Source organism: Cryptosporidium parvum, chromosome 3, assembly GCF_000165345.1.
Source record: "Cryptosporidium parvum Iowa II chromosome 3, whole genome shotgun sequence".
Classification (NCBI taxonomy): Eukaryota; Apicomplexa; class Conoidasida; order Eucoccidiorida; family Cryptosporidiidae; genus Cryptosporidium; species Cryptosporidium parvum.
Genome location: NC_006982.1, coordinates 469,897 through 483,748, shown reverse-complemented (window position 1 = coordinate 483,748; position 13,852 = coordinate 469,897). Strand labels below are relative to the sequence as shown.

The 13,852-nt window shown below is 31.0% G+C and overlaps 6 protein-coding genes across 6 annotated transcripts; 2 read left to right on the top strand and 4 right to left on the bottom strand.

The window, feature by feature from the left end:
- Nucleotides 1-60: 60 nt before the first annotated feature.
- Nucleotides 61-1,746, top strand: cgd3_1800 (hypothetical protein with 12 transmembrane domains; the record flags this gene model as incomplete). The annotated part of the gene is made up of 1 exon (XM_626752.1): nt 61-1,746. One exon carries the CDS (start codon nt 61-63, stop codon nt 1,744-1,746), a length of 1,686 nt encoding a protein of 561 aa, XP_626752.1.
- Nucleotides 1,747-2,159: 413 nt separating this feature from the next.
- Nucleotides 2,160-5,534, top strand: cgd3_1790 (conserved hypothetical protein; the record flags this gene model as incomplete). The annotated part of the gene is made up of 1 exon (XM_626751.1): nt 2,160-5,534. One exon carries the CDS (start codon nt 2,160-2,162, stop codon nt 5,532-5,534), a length of 3,375 nt encoding a protein of 1,124 aa, XP_626751.1.
- Nucleotides 5,535-5,887: 353 nt separating this feature from the next.
- On the bottom strand, nt 5,888-7,543 carry cgd3_1780 (conserved hypothetical protein; the record flags this gene model as incomplete). Its single annotated transcript, XM_626750.1, has 1 exon — nt 5,888-7,543. The coding sequence occupies one exon, from the start codon at nt 7,541-7,543 to the stop codon at nt 5,888-5,890; it is 1,656 nt and encodes a 551-aa protein (XP_626750.1).
- A 723-nt stretch (nt 7,544-8,266) lies between these two features.
- Nucleotides 8,267-9,862, bottom strand: cgd3_1770 (conserved hypothetical protein; the record flags this gene model as incomplete). Its single annotated transcript, XM_626749.1, has 1 exon — nt 8,267-9,862. One exon carries the CDS (start codon nt 9,860-9,862, stop codon nt 8,267-8,269), a length of 1,596 nt encoding a protein of 531 aa, XP_626749.1.
- Nucleotides 9,863-11,010: 1,148 nt separating this feature from the next.
- cgd3_1760 (conserved hypothetical protein) lies at nt 11,011-11,895 on the bottom strand (the record flags this gene model as incomplete). The annotated part of the gene is made up of 1 exon (XM_626748.1): nt 11,011-11,895. The coding sequence occupies one exon, from the start codon at nt 11,893-11,895 to the stop codon at nt 11,011-11,013; it is 885 nt and encodes a 294-aa protein (XP_626748.1).
- Nucleotides 11,896-12,795: 900 nt separating this feature from the next.
- On the bottom strand, nt 12,796-13,644 carry cgd3_1750 (conserved hypothetical protein; the record flags this gene model as incomplete). The annotated part of the gene is made up of 1 exon (XM_626747.1): nt 12,796-13,644. One exon carries the CDS (start codon nt 13,642-13,644, stop codon nt 12,796-12,798), a length of 849 nt encoding a protein of 282 aa, XP_626747.1.
- Between the last annotated feature and the right edge of the window lie 208 nt (nt 13,645-13,852).

Below are 13,852 nucleotides of genomic sequence, written 5' to 3'. Positions count from 1 at the left end.
TAACACAGCGCTTTGAGTTTAAATTATATAATTAGAGTAGTTAGTTTGGGGTGGTAGAAAATGGATAATACTTCCTTACTTAGAGCGGAAGGAGGGTTTGTCCCACCGGAGAGAAATTCAAAGCTATATATGATGCTTTTGATTCTAATCTCTTCCTGGGCTAACTCTTGCATTACAATGATATGGCCGTTATTAGTGGTTGGTGATTATCTAAGACTCCCTTTTCAGGCGATAATGTTTTTAATTGAGGGTTTGTTTTGCTTTTTCTTGGGAATGACCTCAGACTTGAAGTCTAAAAAAACGTCTTTAAAGTATTCGTTAAAGATAATGTTGGGATCAGTTTTGGCAGTATTATTAATTGTATTAACGAACTTATTTATTGAAACCAAATTTCTCAAATTGGATATATTAAGGTATTCTGGAAGAAGTGGAGGCTTGTATGTTTTTAATAGCGAAACATTAAATGATAATATTTTAATTTTTGATGAAACAACAAATATTATGAATAATATTCATAGAGAAGAGGCTGATTTAGCTCCAGGAAGCTCTGAAATGAATTTTGGAAACAAAGTTGAGTTGGATGAAAATAATTCAAATTTACAATTAAAGCCCAATAGTGTTTCTGTGCTTGTTTTTACATTGATACTTTTCGCCATATGCTGTATTTTACAATCAAGTTCCAATAGTATGTACTACAATTTGAACATTTTAATTGTGGATAGTAGTATTGACGATTACAACACTAGGTATTCTAATTCATATATTGATTTTGCAGGATGGAGCGAAATTTGCTTTTATAATATTGGAAGTTACTTAAGTTTATTAATTTCAAGACTTACATTTATATCGATTTTAGAGTTATTAACCCAAAAAAATTTAAAATTTAGCAACAAGACAATTGAAATTGACTATATTCATATCTATTGCTTTAATTTATTGGTTTTACTAATAATGATTCCATTTGGATATTACTTAGTTGAACATAAACTAAAATTAAATTTCACAAATAATTCAATTTACCAAATTAACTATCAAAATATTAAACAATATTCAACAAACATTCAAGAATTTATAGGGGATAAAAGTAATTTATTTTGGTTCCTAGTAATTCCATACTGGATAATATATTTCATACAATCGGGTAATAACTTCCACAAGTGGATAGTAATTGACCAAACAGCATTTAATATTGAGTGGTGGGAACTTTACTCATTTATATACGAAGCAATTATATCGTTGATATTGTCGATTTTTCTTGCATATATGTCCAACACATTTTCTCCAGTAATTCTCCAGGTTTATTGTTTTGCCATTCTATCAATGGTATCATTTGGACTAACCCTATGTACATATATGCTCCATGAGATTCCAGTCAAGACCTTTACTGACTTTATTTCTGCTTTCACACTCTGTCATGGCATATTCCACATCAGTTGTGTAGTTCCCTCTATAAATGCACTCTACTTTTCAATCAAATTTACACCTTCAGAAATAAAATCAATGGTTCTAGCAATAATTCACACTATTTTGTTGTCTGCTCCCATACTTGACCAAATTATCAACAACTACAGTTTTAAGTTAATTAATATTTCCGAAAAATTCCTATTAATTACTGCAATTAATCTTATTGGAATAATTTATACAGGCCTTTTTATGGCCAAACAATCCATAGAAGAAAGCAGTTTCAGAACATCGCTAGAGCTTTTACCAGTATATAACTACCACGAAAACAAAACAATCAAATGAATTAGTTTTAGAGAAAAAAGAAGTATTTTTCCATAGATATAATTATTTAGAATAGAAAAATAATAAACTTGACTAAAATAATTGAATTTTTCATTTGATTATAGGTTTATATTTCCAAGATTACGTTATTTGTTAAATTTGCATTTGGGCGGCATCCCCACAACTAGTTATTTAAAAAAAATATTGGCAGTGCCGGTATAGGAGATTACAAAATTGAAAAATTTGCAAGGGAAAAATAAAATAATTATCAATAAAAAAAATTTAAAACAGGGGCAGAAATAATTTAATTTTTTTTGAAATTAAGGTTATTTTTCCCCTATAAGCGAATATAGGGAACTAGGAGGAAGCGCAGAAAGGACTCTTGCAAATAAAGGAGTCCAGGGTTCAACACATTAAGATAGTTTTAAAGAAAAATGGAAGAGATTGTAACTCTATTAGGTCTTAGTACCAGCATCAACCCTGCTGATGTGAAAATGGCTGAGAACTCCTTAAATATGAAGGAGGGAATGCCAGGGTTTATTGAAACTTTGCTCATGATCGTTACTAAGACTGATATTGAATTACATATTAGACAAGTTGGTTGTATTTATATGAAGAATTTGGTCAAGAGAAAGTGGGATATTGATTGGGAACATGGTGGGATGAATAAACATGATAGGGATATTATTAAAGGCAACATTGTGAACATATATATGAACACACCAAAGATGATTCAGTCCCAAATTGGTGAAATGCTCCTTTATATTTCTATCAGAGACTTTCCTGTATATTGGAATGACCTTCTTGTCATTATTGTCAAGTTTTTACCTGATGAGCAAACTGACCTTCTTTCCAATAATGGGATGTTTCTTGGGAGTGATCTGAATGCATTGGTTTCTAAATTGCAACAATATGAAAGCACCCTCTCTATGATTAAATTAATTTTGGACAAATATAGATATGCTGAATCCTCAAACAAGGTCTTGCTTGAGCTGAAGGAAATTCTCAAGGTGGTTTGTGAGCCTATGTATAGAATGTTTGTTTATTCTTCTCAATGCCTTTTAAGAAGACTTCCGGTAATCCAAGATAATACAAGCAGACAGTTGGTTATGAATATCTGCCTCTTAAGCTGCCAGCTCTTTTATATTCTTCATTGCTGTGATATTCCTGAATTTTTTGAGGATAGAATTGGGCCATTTATGGAATCCTTCCAAGCTATTTTGGAATTAGACACTACTCCTGGTTTGGTGGATTCAGAGGATCAGCTTATTATCTGCCTTAATATCAAGAGCCAGATATTTGAGAATTTAAGGATATATTCTGATAGGTACCAAGAACCGTTTGATATTTATGCTAGGAAGTCTCTTTCAACTGTGGCAATCCTACTCACAAAGATGGTTTCTCAGAATAATAATACTATAGATACAAATCCTGAATTGTCCAGTTCTATATCTTCTTTAATTGATGAAGGTCTAAGGCTGATTGGTTCTCTAGCAGCTACACAATGGTCTGATAATGCATTTATGGATTCTGGAGTATTGGATCATCTTGTTGAGAAGATCCTCATACCTTGTACATTTTTGGATATTAATGATTTAAACATAATTGAAGAAACTCCCAAGGACTTTGTATACAAATACCTTTGGGATATAAATGATGTTTGTGATTCAACTTCCAAACGATCTGCAGCTTTGGAATGCATCAAGAATTTGGGGAAGTTCTACTACACAAAGCTGAGTGAACTATTGAGTAATTTGATTATCAGTCTCTTGAATGGCATTTCAAATGATGCGCATGGAAGTTCATCTATCTTTGACTGGGAGGAGTTTAATGAGAAAAGCGGTAACTACTGCAAGTATCAAATCACTAAGTCTGATGTTACCAGAGAAGCTTCTGTATTCTTATTCATTTGCTTATCAGTGAGGTCCTTTTCGAAGATTGGAGGAGTTGCACATTTGGAGCATGGAATAGACATTGTTGGATTCTATGACAACTACATCAAGTCTTTTACTAGCTCTCCTTTGATGCGTTGCTGTGCTTTAAAGTACCTGATTGTTTTCAAAAGTCACTTCAATAACGCTTCTTCCCTGGATATTCTCCAGCAGTCCTACAATTGGCTTTCTACTCAAACTTCCAGCATTGAGGAGATGATGATTTTGTTGGCGTTTGAGAGGATATTAACCCAAAAAACAGCATCATCTACTGGAAACCCTTCAATTCAGGGTGGTGGAATTGGTGCAAATACTAGTATTTGCACATCTAATGATAATTCAAACTCAGGAGGAGCTTTATTAAAAGTCCAACAAGGAATGGGCAGCCAGGAAACTGTTTTTAAGCTTTCCCCAGCAGAGACATATAATCTATGTTTCCAGATGATTGGGAATATTCTTCATCCAATGCTCAAAAAAGCCTTCCAAGGAGGAGATAAAAGGACTTATTTGACAGAGAGCGAATTTATTCCTAGATGTATGATGAGACTCTTGACGTATTTAGGTAAGCTTGGATCCGAATTGGTTAATACTTTGGCTCCCACCATTGCAGAGTGCACAAAGCTTGCAGTGGAGAACCCAAAGAATCCGTCCTTCAACCACTACTTATTTGAGCTTCTTGGAGTCTGTATAAGAAATTCTTCAGATTGTGAAAAATTGGATAATTTTGTCCTACCGATACTCATTGGAATCCTAGAGAAGAATCTAACAGACTTCATTCCATACTCTCTACAGCTACTTGCTCTTAGGCTAGACACCTTAGCTAGCCAGAATGAGCTTTATGACAAGCTCTTTATCCATTTGATTGATGCAAAGATCTGGCATGGGCCTGCATCTGCAGTACCTGGGATTGTCCGACTCTGCAGTTCTTTCTTCAAGAGACATTCATTATTTGAAGCCACCATTTCCAGCCATGTTAAGCAGGTGTTTGAACGCTTCCAGTTTTGTCTGAGTCACAGGAGATTCCAATCAACTCTCTCCTTTGAATTCCTTCGAGACATCGTTCGCTTCCTTCCTTTCCAATGGTATTCTCAGTACTTGACCGCACTAGCCAATCTTCTACTTACTAAATCTCAGGAGTGGAATCGAATTGGAGACCACCAGACAATAATCCAAGTCGTTGGAGCATTTTCAATAATTGTAATTAAAAAGCCGTATGGAGAGATGCCAGAGACTTCTCTTCTTAACGTTCTCGATACACTTCAGAATGGGCTCTCGTTTATCTTCTTCAGCAAGGTGGTTTTCCCAAACCTACTTAAAGCCACGCTTTCACCTCCTCTCAGATATACTATTTTTATTGCACTTTTAAAGCTGGTCTCCGAACTAACTTTTGAACAAAGCAAACGCAATGACTTTGTTCTTGAAGCATTCAAGTCAGTTTACCTTCTTTTTAATGCAATAAAACTTTCGGATGACCCAAACTTCCAGAGAAGAAATTCCATATCTACTGACCCTAGTGGCGTCTCTGATGACTCAGCTCAAAGCAACTACCTTGCTGTTCTCCCTGATTCAAATTTAGACTCACAAAACCCCATTCAAGATGAGTTCGAGATTAATTACCACAAACTTCTGACTGCGTCTTGTCACTCTTCCAATAACTCTTATCCCAGCCATAAAGAAATTTTACAGATTCTAACTAGCGGACCATCCAGTACCGGCATTGGCGCCAATAGTGCGCATGCATGCAATTTCATTGAATGTATAAGAAATTCAGAACAATTAAATTTAATGAAGATTACTTTTCAACCATATTTAAATGAGATATCTAATCATTTTGTTGGTGATCAAAACATTCAGAGTTTTATTAATTCTCTCAAGTAAGGTTTAAGTGGGTGATAGGAAAATTATTTTGTGGCTCAGGTTTGAACATAGTTAACAGAATTAGAATAGAAAGAGAAAATGTTTTATCCGCTTATTTTTATTTCTAATCAAAAATATATTAGTACTTAAAATATTATTCCATTGATAATGGTAGTTAGATTATTGTTTTACTAGTATAATAAAATTTGTTACGTAGAAGTATTTGAGATTTATATTAAACTTAAATATATTTATTGCCGAAAGAGTATTATGATTCATCGAGTACCCTTTTTTGCATGATTTTATTGAACAATGGAAGATATATGAAGAATATTGAATTTTACCAAAAATAATTCGGAAGTGATAATATCTTCTTAAAATTTTGAATAATGTTCTTTAGTAGATTCTTGGTTGTTTATAATATAAGTTAAACATGACGAGAGTTTTAAATCAATTATTTCAATTAATGTTCCATATAAATTAGCGTCTTTATATAATGGAAATAACTTTTCTGAAAGTCGAGAAAGTATTACGTATTTATTTCGCTTTTCCTCTGATAAGGATTCAATTCCTGAAATAAGCATTGTATTGAACTCAGATATTTCAGCTTCTTTTTCTTTGAATGCTGAATTAAATAAATTCTTCAATGCTAAAAAGATATTTTGATAGTATAATAAAGTAACTAAATCTTGAATAGTGCATTTTTCATGATTTTCACCAACATTAATAGCATCAATCTTAATAAAGAAAAATGTAATCATAAAACAATTTAAATATTTCATAAGTATTTCTCTTATTTTGGATTTGGCTTCTTTCATCGAATAGTAAGTTTTACTCAAATTTCGGGCTCTCTCGCTTGGAGTGCTTTTTCTTGGGTCCAAAAGATTTTGGTAATCTTCCTCAACACTTTTAAACTCCATAAATGCATTATAATACATTGTAACCAAATCATTCATCCATTCAAAAGTACATTCTTGGCCATAATCTTGTCTATAAACATCAAACAATGAATTTACCTTTATTTTGTAATTTTCATTTTCAGTTCGGAACAAACTCTTAATTTTCTTTTCAACATTACCATTTTTCGGCTCCAAATTTAGGAGCATTTGATCAAAGTTGATTGATGATATCAATTCATCTAATTCGACTATTGGCACGATCCCACCAGTGTTAGAGGTCATTTCTTGATTCAAATATTTATAAAACCCTTCATAATTCATTTCTAGAATTATCTTTTGTCCGTCAGGATTTCCCTCAGATATTAAATTTTTGATTTGATCATAACCACCTTGTTGAGGTTTTAACTTATGTTTCAATTCATTCACAAAACTTTTATCTCGATTCCTTTTATTTCTCGCTTCACTGAACATTTTTGAAATATCTAAATTTTTCATACTTTCAAGTTTATTTTGAATTGATAATTCTCCTTGGCTAGATCTTATGCCTTCCTCAGCTTTCGGTTCGGATCCAGATCCAGGTACAGGTTCAGGTTCAGGTTCAAGTTCAGGTTTAGATTCAGATCCAGATTCAGTTCCAGATTTTGAGTCTGATCCTAAACCAACTTCTGGTTTTAGAACAGTTTCTGGTTGTCTCACTCTTTTGTTAGCTTGGTCTGGAGATTCCTCTTCTATTGAAGCTGATTTTTCAGTTTTGTGTCTTCTATTTCGTTTATGTTTGCCATTAGCTTTAGTTTTATTCTTATTTCTTCTAAATAGATTTCTGAAGAAGATTGGAATCCTTCTCAATCTTTTCCTAAATTTACTCCTTTTCTTTTTCTTTTCTTTATCCACTGAATCTTGGTTTTTATTTTCAATTTCCGAATCAGAAGTTGAATCAGATTCCTCAATAGAACTTGTTTGTTTTTTATTTCTTTTTGATTTTTTCTTAAAAATTTCCAATAGAGAAAAACTGGTATCTAATTTATTATCGCCATATTTACTTATTTGTCTAATATCTTCAACATGATAAAGTACATTCAATGGATTAATTAGAGAAATAATAGCGATTAAAGTCGCAACCTTTAATCTCATGATTACACTTCATTAATCAATTTTGTAATAAATATCAATTAGTGTTGCAAATTATTCACTAGTATTTAGTTTGCCTCTCACACGTGTGCAGCCTCTACCAGAAATTACCAAAAAGTTGTAACCAAAAATTGCTTAATGTTCAGAAAACAATTATTATTATTTTTCCTTTTTAATTATTCCTTCTCTTTAAAAGAAAAAAAAAGCTTGTTATAATTATTTCTTGGTGGAATTATTCAATTTCTCCTTTATTCAATCCATTTTCTTAAACATTTTCAATAAATTATTAATATAGTCCAATAACATGTTTATATTTTATAAATAATAAACCAATTGAAATATTCAATAATTACCAAAAGATCAGATCTATAATACAAAAAATCGATTTACATCCTTTCTTTGCATGCATTTATAGCCATGCAAGAATTTTTCTGGAAATATTGCAAGCTTTAACATGCAATTTCACACGTAATAATTGCGTAATAGTAATCTTTGCGGATTAAGTGAATAAATAAAATTAAAAAAGAAAAAAATATAATAAAAAAAATAAGAATTTCTCCTCTTAAAGATAAATACTTATTTCTTTAAAATAGTTTACTATAGAATTGATTGTACACATAGAGTTTCTATTATTAGTTTAAACTAAATAGAATTTGGGTATTTTCTCGTCTCACTAAAAATAATTGTTTCAAAGGTCCTGTTAAAAATAAATAAGCCTCATATTAATTAATTTTCGGAATTCAGGTGATTTATACATTTGCCCATAATTGTCAAAAGGACACTAGATACTAGTGAAGAAAGCGCAGAATCAGATCTAAGTTGTTCAACCTTCCTCATACTTGGATTAAGTGTTTTGAGAATTTGTCTTTCAGACTCACTTAAGTCCTTTTTGGGCCTTTCTTTAAGTCTCTCAAATTTTTCAATATCTGATTCGAATGGTGTTAACGACTCTCTAAATAACATAGCAAGGCCCTTGAAAGCTGTCAAAAAGAAATTTAAAACCATCAAATCACTCCAAGAACAATCTTCTCTTTTCGTTGGCTCAATATTTTTACTACTTATTGTATCAAGATATGTTAAATAGCAATCCAAAAATACAATGACCTCTCTTTTTATTTTTTGTAATCTAGGCTTAAGTTCTTTATAAAATAACTCTATTTTCTGAGCTCTATTTTCAACTCTTCCTTTTCTTGGATTGGAAATTATCCTGAATTCTTCTTCAAGTTTAGCTTGTTCTAAATACAACTTCAAAAATGTTTGAATTTGAGCTTTCAAAAATGAAAAATTACATTCTACTCCGTATTTTTTCTGAAACTCTTCTTTCAGGTCCTGTTTAAGCGAACTGATTGATCGATTTGCAATTTCTAAATTGGTAAGAAATAGGCCGCTTTTCGGAGAGGCAGAAGATTGTGATTGAAATTTAATCTGGCTGAGCATTAATGGAGAAAGCATAGTTGTATTTCTGGCAGTTAAAAACATAAAGATTGCTTGTAATAGTTGAATTAATAGTGGAATTGGAATGAGCAAGAGTCTTTTGGTAAGTTTTGAACTTTTAATCAAACTCTGTACATCACCGGTTGATAACTTTTTTTTAACAATTCTTTCACTAACTTCCCTCATTCTCTGGACTTTTTCAGCTAATTCTGGAGATAATTCTTGCTCACTCTTAATGATAGTGGCTCTCTTTGTAACTGGTGTTCCAGGAACACTTGTATCAGATTCGGACCCAGAACTAGATGATTTAGAAGTTGGGGTTCCAGGTTCACTAGAATCTGAATCAGTATCTGAATCAGATAACATCACCAATTTAGCGGTAACAGGCTCAGCTTCTTCATCACTATCTTCATCTGTGACTTGTACTTTAATTGCAGTAAACAAATCTTCAGTATCTAAATGTTGGGAGCCAACACTTGATGCTCCATCTTGACCAATAATAGGGTTTGTTCTTCCTCCTGGAGGCCAACTATAACCTCTAGAAAGAGATTTAGGAGAAGCAGGTTTAGTAGTTTTTTTCCCTGGAGTTTCAGTAGGTGGCCACGAAAATACTCTCCGCGTAGATCCAACTGTTTGATGAGCACCAGATGGAGGTTTTTGAGAACTAGAAGTATCTCTTAGCGTATATGAAGGACCTCTAATGGTTCTTTGTGGTGATTTAGGTTGTTCAGAATCTTTCGGTTTACCATTTAAGTTAGATGATATTTTAAGCTTAACAAAAGAATTAAACGGAGTTTTTTGGTAGTGATTAATTTCACCATATTTAAACTCAGAAAATAGTACGAAAAACAGGAATAGGTGGATCAGACTTAATAACTTGAGTTTCATTTTAGTTTAATTTTTTTTTTTAATTATATTGAGCAATATTAAAAAAGACTTGTATGTTGTATGTTAGCTTTTCAAAATTCAAAAAAATAAATAAAGTTTTAGGAATAAGACGTTGAAATAGAAGAATTAGTCAAAAATACAATTTTTGAATACAAAGTTGATGGATTGATATCAATTAAATGATTAAAGACAGGGAGAAATAAATGATAGTGTGCTATTCTTAAGAGGAAATCAATAATTCACACTTTGTGTGTAATCAAAATAAATAAGATGACATGATTACCTAAATAAATATATAATTAGCTACCAGTGTTTTAGAAATATTTCTAAATTTCACAATATTATACAAATAAATTTAATTGCACAAAATTCAATAATTCACAAAATGGCGGGAAATGCATGCATTACTAAAGTAATTAATAGGAAATAAATAACAAAAAAAATGTAACTATTTCATGAATTTTGTTAATATAAGTAGTAATTAAAAAAAACAGATGGCCTCATTATTTTAGATGCTTGGCTGTCATTTTAATGTTTTGATATACTTCATTTCAATGAAACGATGGTTCGATTTCATTCGAAAAACAGTTTGTATAGTTTAATAATTTGTTGGAAATTTTCTATAAATTATTAACCATTAATGTTCTAAGAAGTTCTTCTTATTCCCTGATAATTAATGAACCTTACAAGTATATTAAAAATAAAATATTTGAATGATTTCCATTGATAAAACAAATTCTAACATTATACCTTACATCCATCTCGCATGCATTATTATTTTCGTTGATAAAAGGTAATAAATGGGAAAGCAACAGGGGCAAACATAAGTTCTTAAATGGCATTTAAATTTTAATAATAATCCTTAATCCTAAGACATCGATTAAAGGCTTACCCTTGCTTTTTTTTTGTTTGTCTTCTACGGAATAAAATTTCTCGAGAACCATATTTTCGAAAGAAGTAATTATTTTTATGTTTACACAAACTACGGTCTCTCTCGAAAACTTAGTTTCTTTGATGAGACCCCTTCCTATTAAACTGTATTATTTCGACTTAAGTTGTGAATTTAGAAACTAATCAATTTTTAAACATCTTGATTATAACTCTCAATTGTATTACTTACAAATATTTTGAGTTATCCATTTGAACTTTTATACATCTACAGAAGCAAGCTCCTCGAATTTAACATGTTTCTGTCCTGAGGTCGGTCTACTGCGGCTATGATCAGAATGTGGACTCTTTAAAATACCCTTCAAGACTTTTTCCTCCTTGTATTTACCTTCTTTGGCTTCTTTTTGATGTCGGATATGTTCTTTACAAACATCCAATGACTCTCCTAAAGCTTTACATTCTACCAAACTTGCTCCAGTAGATGTTCTTAAACATTTAGGATATTCTTCTCCAAGACTAGATTCAACACTTTTCAATACTTTTAACAAATCTTTAGAAATAGTCCTCATAGATTTATTGTAAAGTAACAAAGAAACTTCATAACCAGAGCTTTTGGAATACTTTTTAATTTTCCTAGAAAGAATGCATTTAAACAGCCTTTCTAAGAGTGAAATCAGTATAGACTCAGTTCTAGTAAATAAAGGACGAGTTGAACTCAGATATCTTGTAATATCTATATCTTCTAGCGAGTTCTGAGCTGCAGTATAGCTCAATTTCCTGAAGTAGTTGTTTTTACCCACAAGCGGATAATAATCTCTAAGAATTTTTTTCAATTCTTTAAGGAGGGCTTTAACTTGCTGTTTTGTACAAGCTGGTTGTAGATCATCTTTTCTTCCATTATACCCAAATCTAGATAAATATTCTTCGAGAGATACACCTTCAGGTTTACCAGCAAACAATATTGGACCTATAGTTGTTTTAAAAGGAGAAGGATGCTCGCTTAAAGAATAACTCGGACCCTGAGCATTCAGAAACGAAAATTCGTTTGATTTGATCTTTTCATTTCGGATAGCATCATTAGATGCGTTTAAGTAAATAGAAATTAAAACGAATCCAACTGTAAATATATAGTTGAAGCTTGCCATAATGATATTTAGACAGTACTTTAATGTATTTTTTGATGGTTACGCGATAATAAAAAAAAATTTGCAATTTAATGATATAAATGAAGGCATTATTATAATTGTAGACAATACACCAAATCTTGAAATTGTGTGCCAAATAATTTAGAGATCGGTGTTTTACCAGAATGCAATGAAATAAATTTTTTACACACATTAATATAGTTGGGAAATTAACTCTTATGCACACAAGCAGAGTGCAATAGTTAATTTATATTCAAAATTTTAATTGACAAGATTTTAACAAGTAGATTATGATGATAGTGCTAAATTAACTATCAGAATATACAAAAATATAACGATCCGTTATAATGGTTGCAAAATACATAATTTTCAAATAGCCTTGAAAAAAAAAAATATTTGATCAAACAATATTTACTTCAGAGCCTTCAACTTCTGTGCTTGAATATATAGCCATTATCTTTCTGTTGTATAGATATTTTCCTTTATCCCCAAACATATTTTTTTTTATTAACATTTAAATTGTAATAAATTTCATTTTGTCTAATTTAGAAACTATTCAGAGCTTAAGTAGCTAAATTTTGAGCCAAGTTAGCAGCTGATTAATTAAATTAAACAACGATTAGTTAAATATGAAACTGATATTTAATTAAAGTTCTGTGAAAAAAATCCATAATTTTGGCTGGATCCCTAAATTGTGCATAACTCTGCAATTACTTGTTATATAAAAAAATATGGCGCTAACTAATTGGCATGTATAACCCCATCCTGCATGCAACAGTCAATTTCTGCAACACACACTTGAACATTTTTCTTGTAAATACAAAAATTAAGTATTTTATTCACTATTCCAATAATTACAGTTTTCATAATTTATTGGTGGTATATTTGCAGATTATTCAATCAAAGAAGTGTGCTGATATCTCTACTTGAAAATTCCATATACATTTTACATTTTTTCTTTTTATGTTTGATTTTTCTAGTAATATCTTTTTGTTTAGTAATTAGAGTGTTTAATGTTTGAACAGAAGCACTAAGAGTTGAATGATCAAAAGTTGCTGTAATATTCTTGGTAGAATTTTTGTATTCTTTATCGAATTTATGTAATAGTTTTTTTAAGGTTGATAGAACTCGTTTGGAGGTTGTCTTTAGAACTGCCGTAAAAGTATAAGTTTTGGCATTACAATTTACTGAGTTATCCTTAAATATTTTCCGGGAGTATTTATCAAGACGTAACAACATTAGACATTTTAATATTTGTTCCAAAAGTGATTCGATATTCTGTTTATGCATGGAGATTTCTTGTTTTTTTTCAGTGAGATATTCTTGAAAACTTGCTGTTAAATATTTCCCAGATGAATTATTCTCATTATAATGCTTTACTTGCTCATTAGTCAGAATTAATTTTTTAAGAGATTTTTTTAATTCCTTTAATAGTTTCTTTAGTTGAGATTCAGTACATGACTCTTTGCTGGTCAAATCAGGACCGATTCCAATACTTTCTAGATAAGATTCCGCATTAGATTCTAATTTTTTAATAAACCAACTACTCGGTAGTGAAAGTTCTTCATCGTCTGAGTTTATTGTACTTGTTTCTTTAGTTAAGGGGCTAGAAGAACTAGATCTAAGATCCTTTCCTCCCTCAGCATGCAAAAAGGAGATCAGCTTAATATTATGATTTAAGATCTCCTTATTTTCATTTATACCTCCAATAAATACAAAAAAAATTGTTAAAAGCCATAAAAATAGCATTTTAGCACGGATAAAACAATTTGGTAACCTAAGTTTAACCCTAATTTCCGAATTAATTTATTTTAACAGTCGAGGGTATAAGGCTCAAGCTTCAATAATTAAAAAAATTTAAAATTCTCAACCAACTTAAACACAGTATTCCACCAAACTGAAAGAAATATTTATAATAATGGTTTATTGTTCAATTAAAAAAATAGATCTTAAAGAA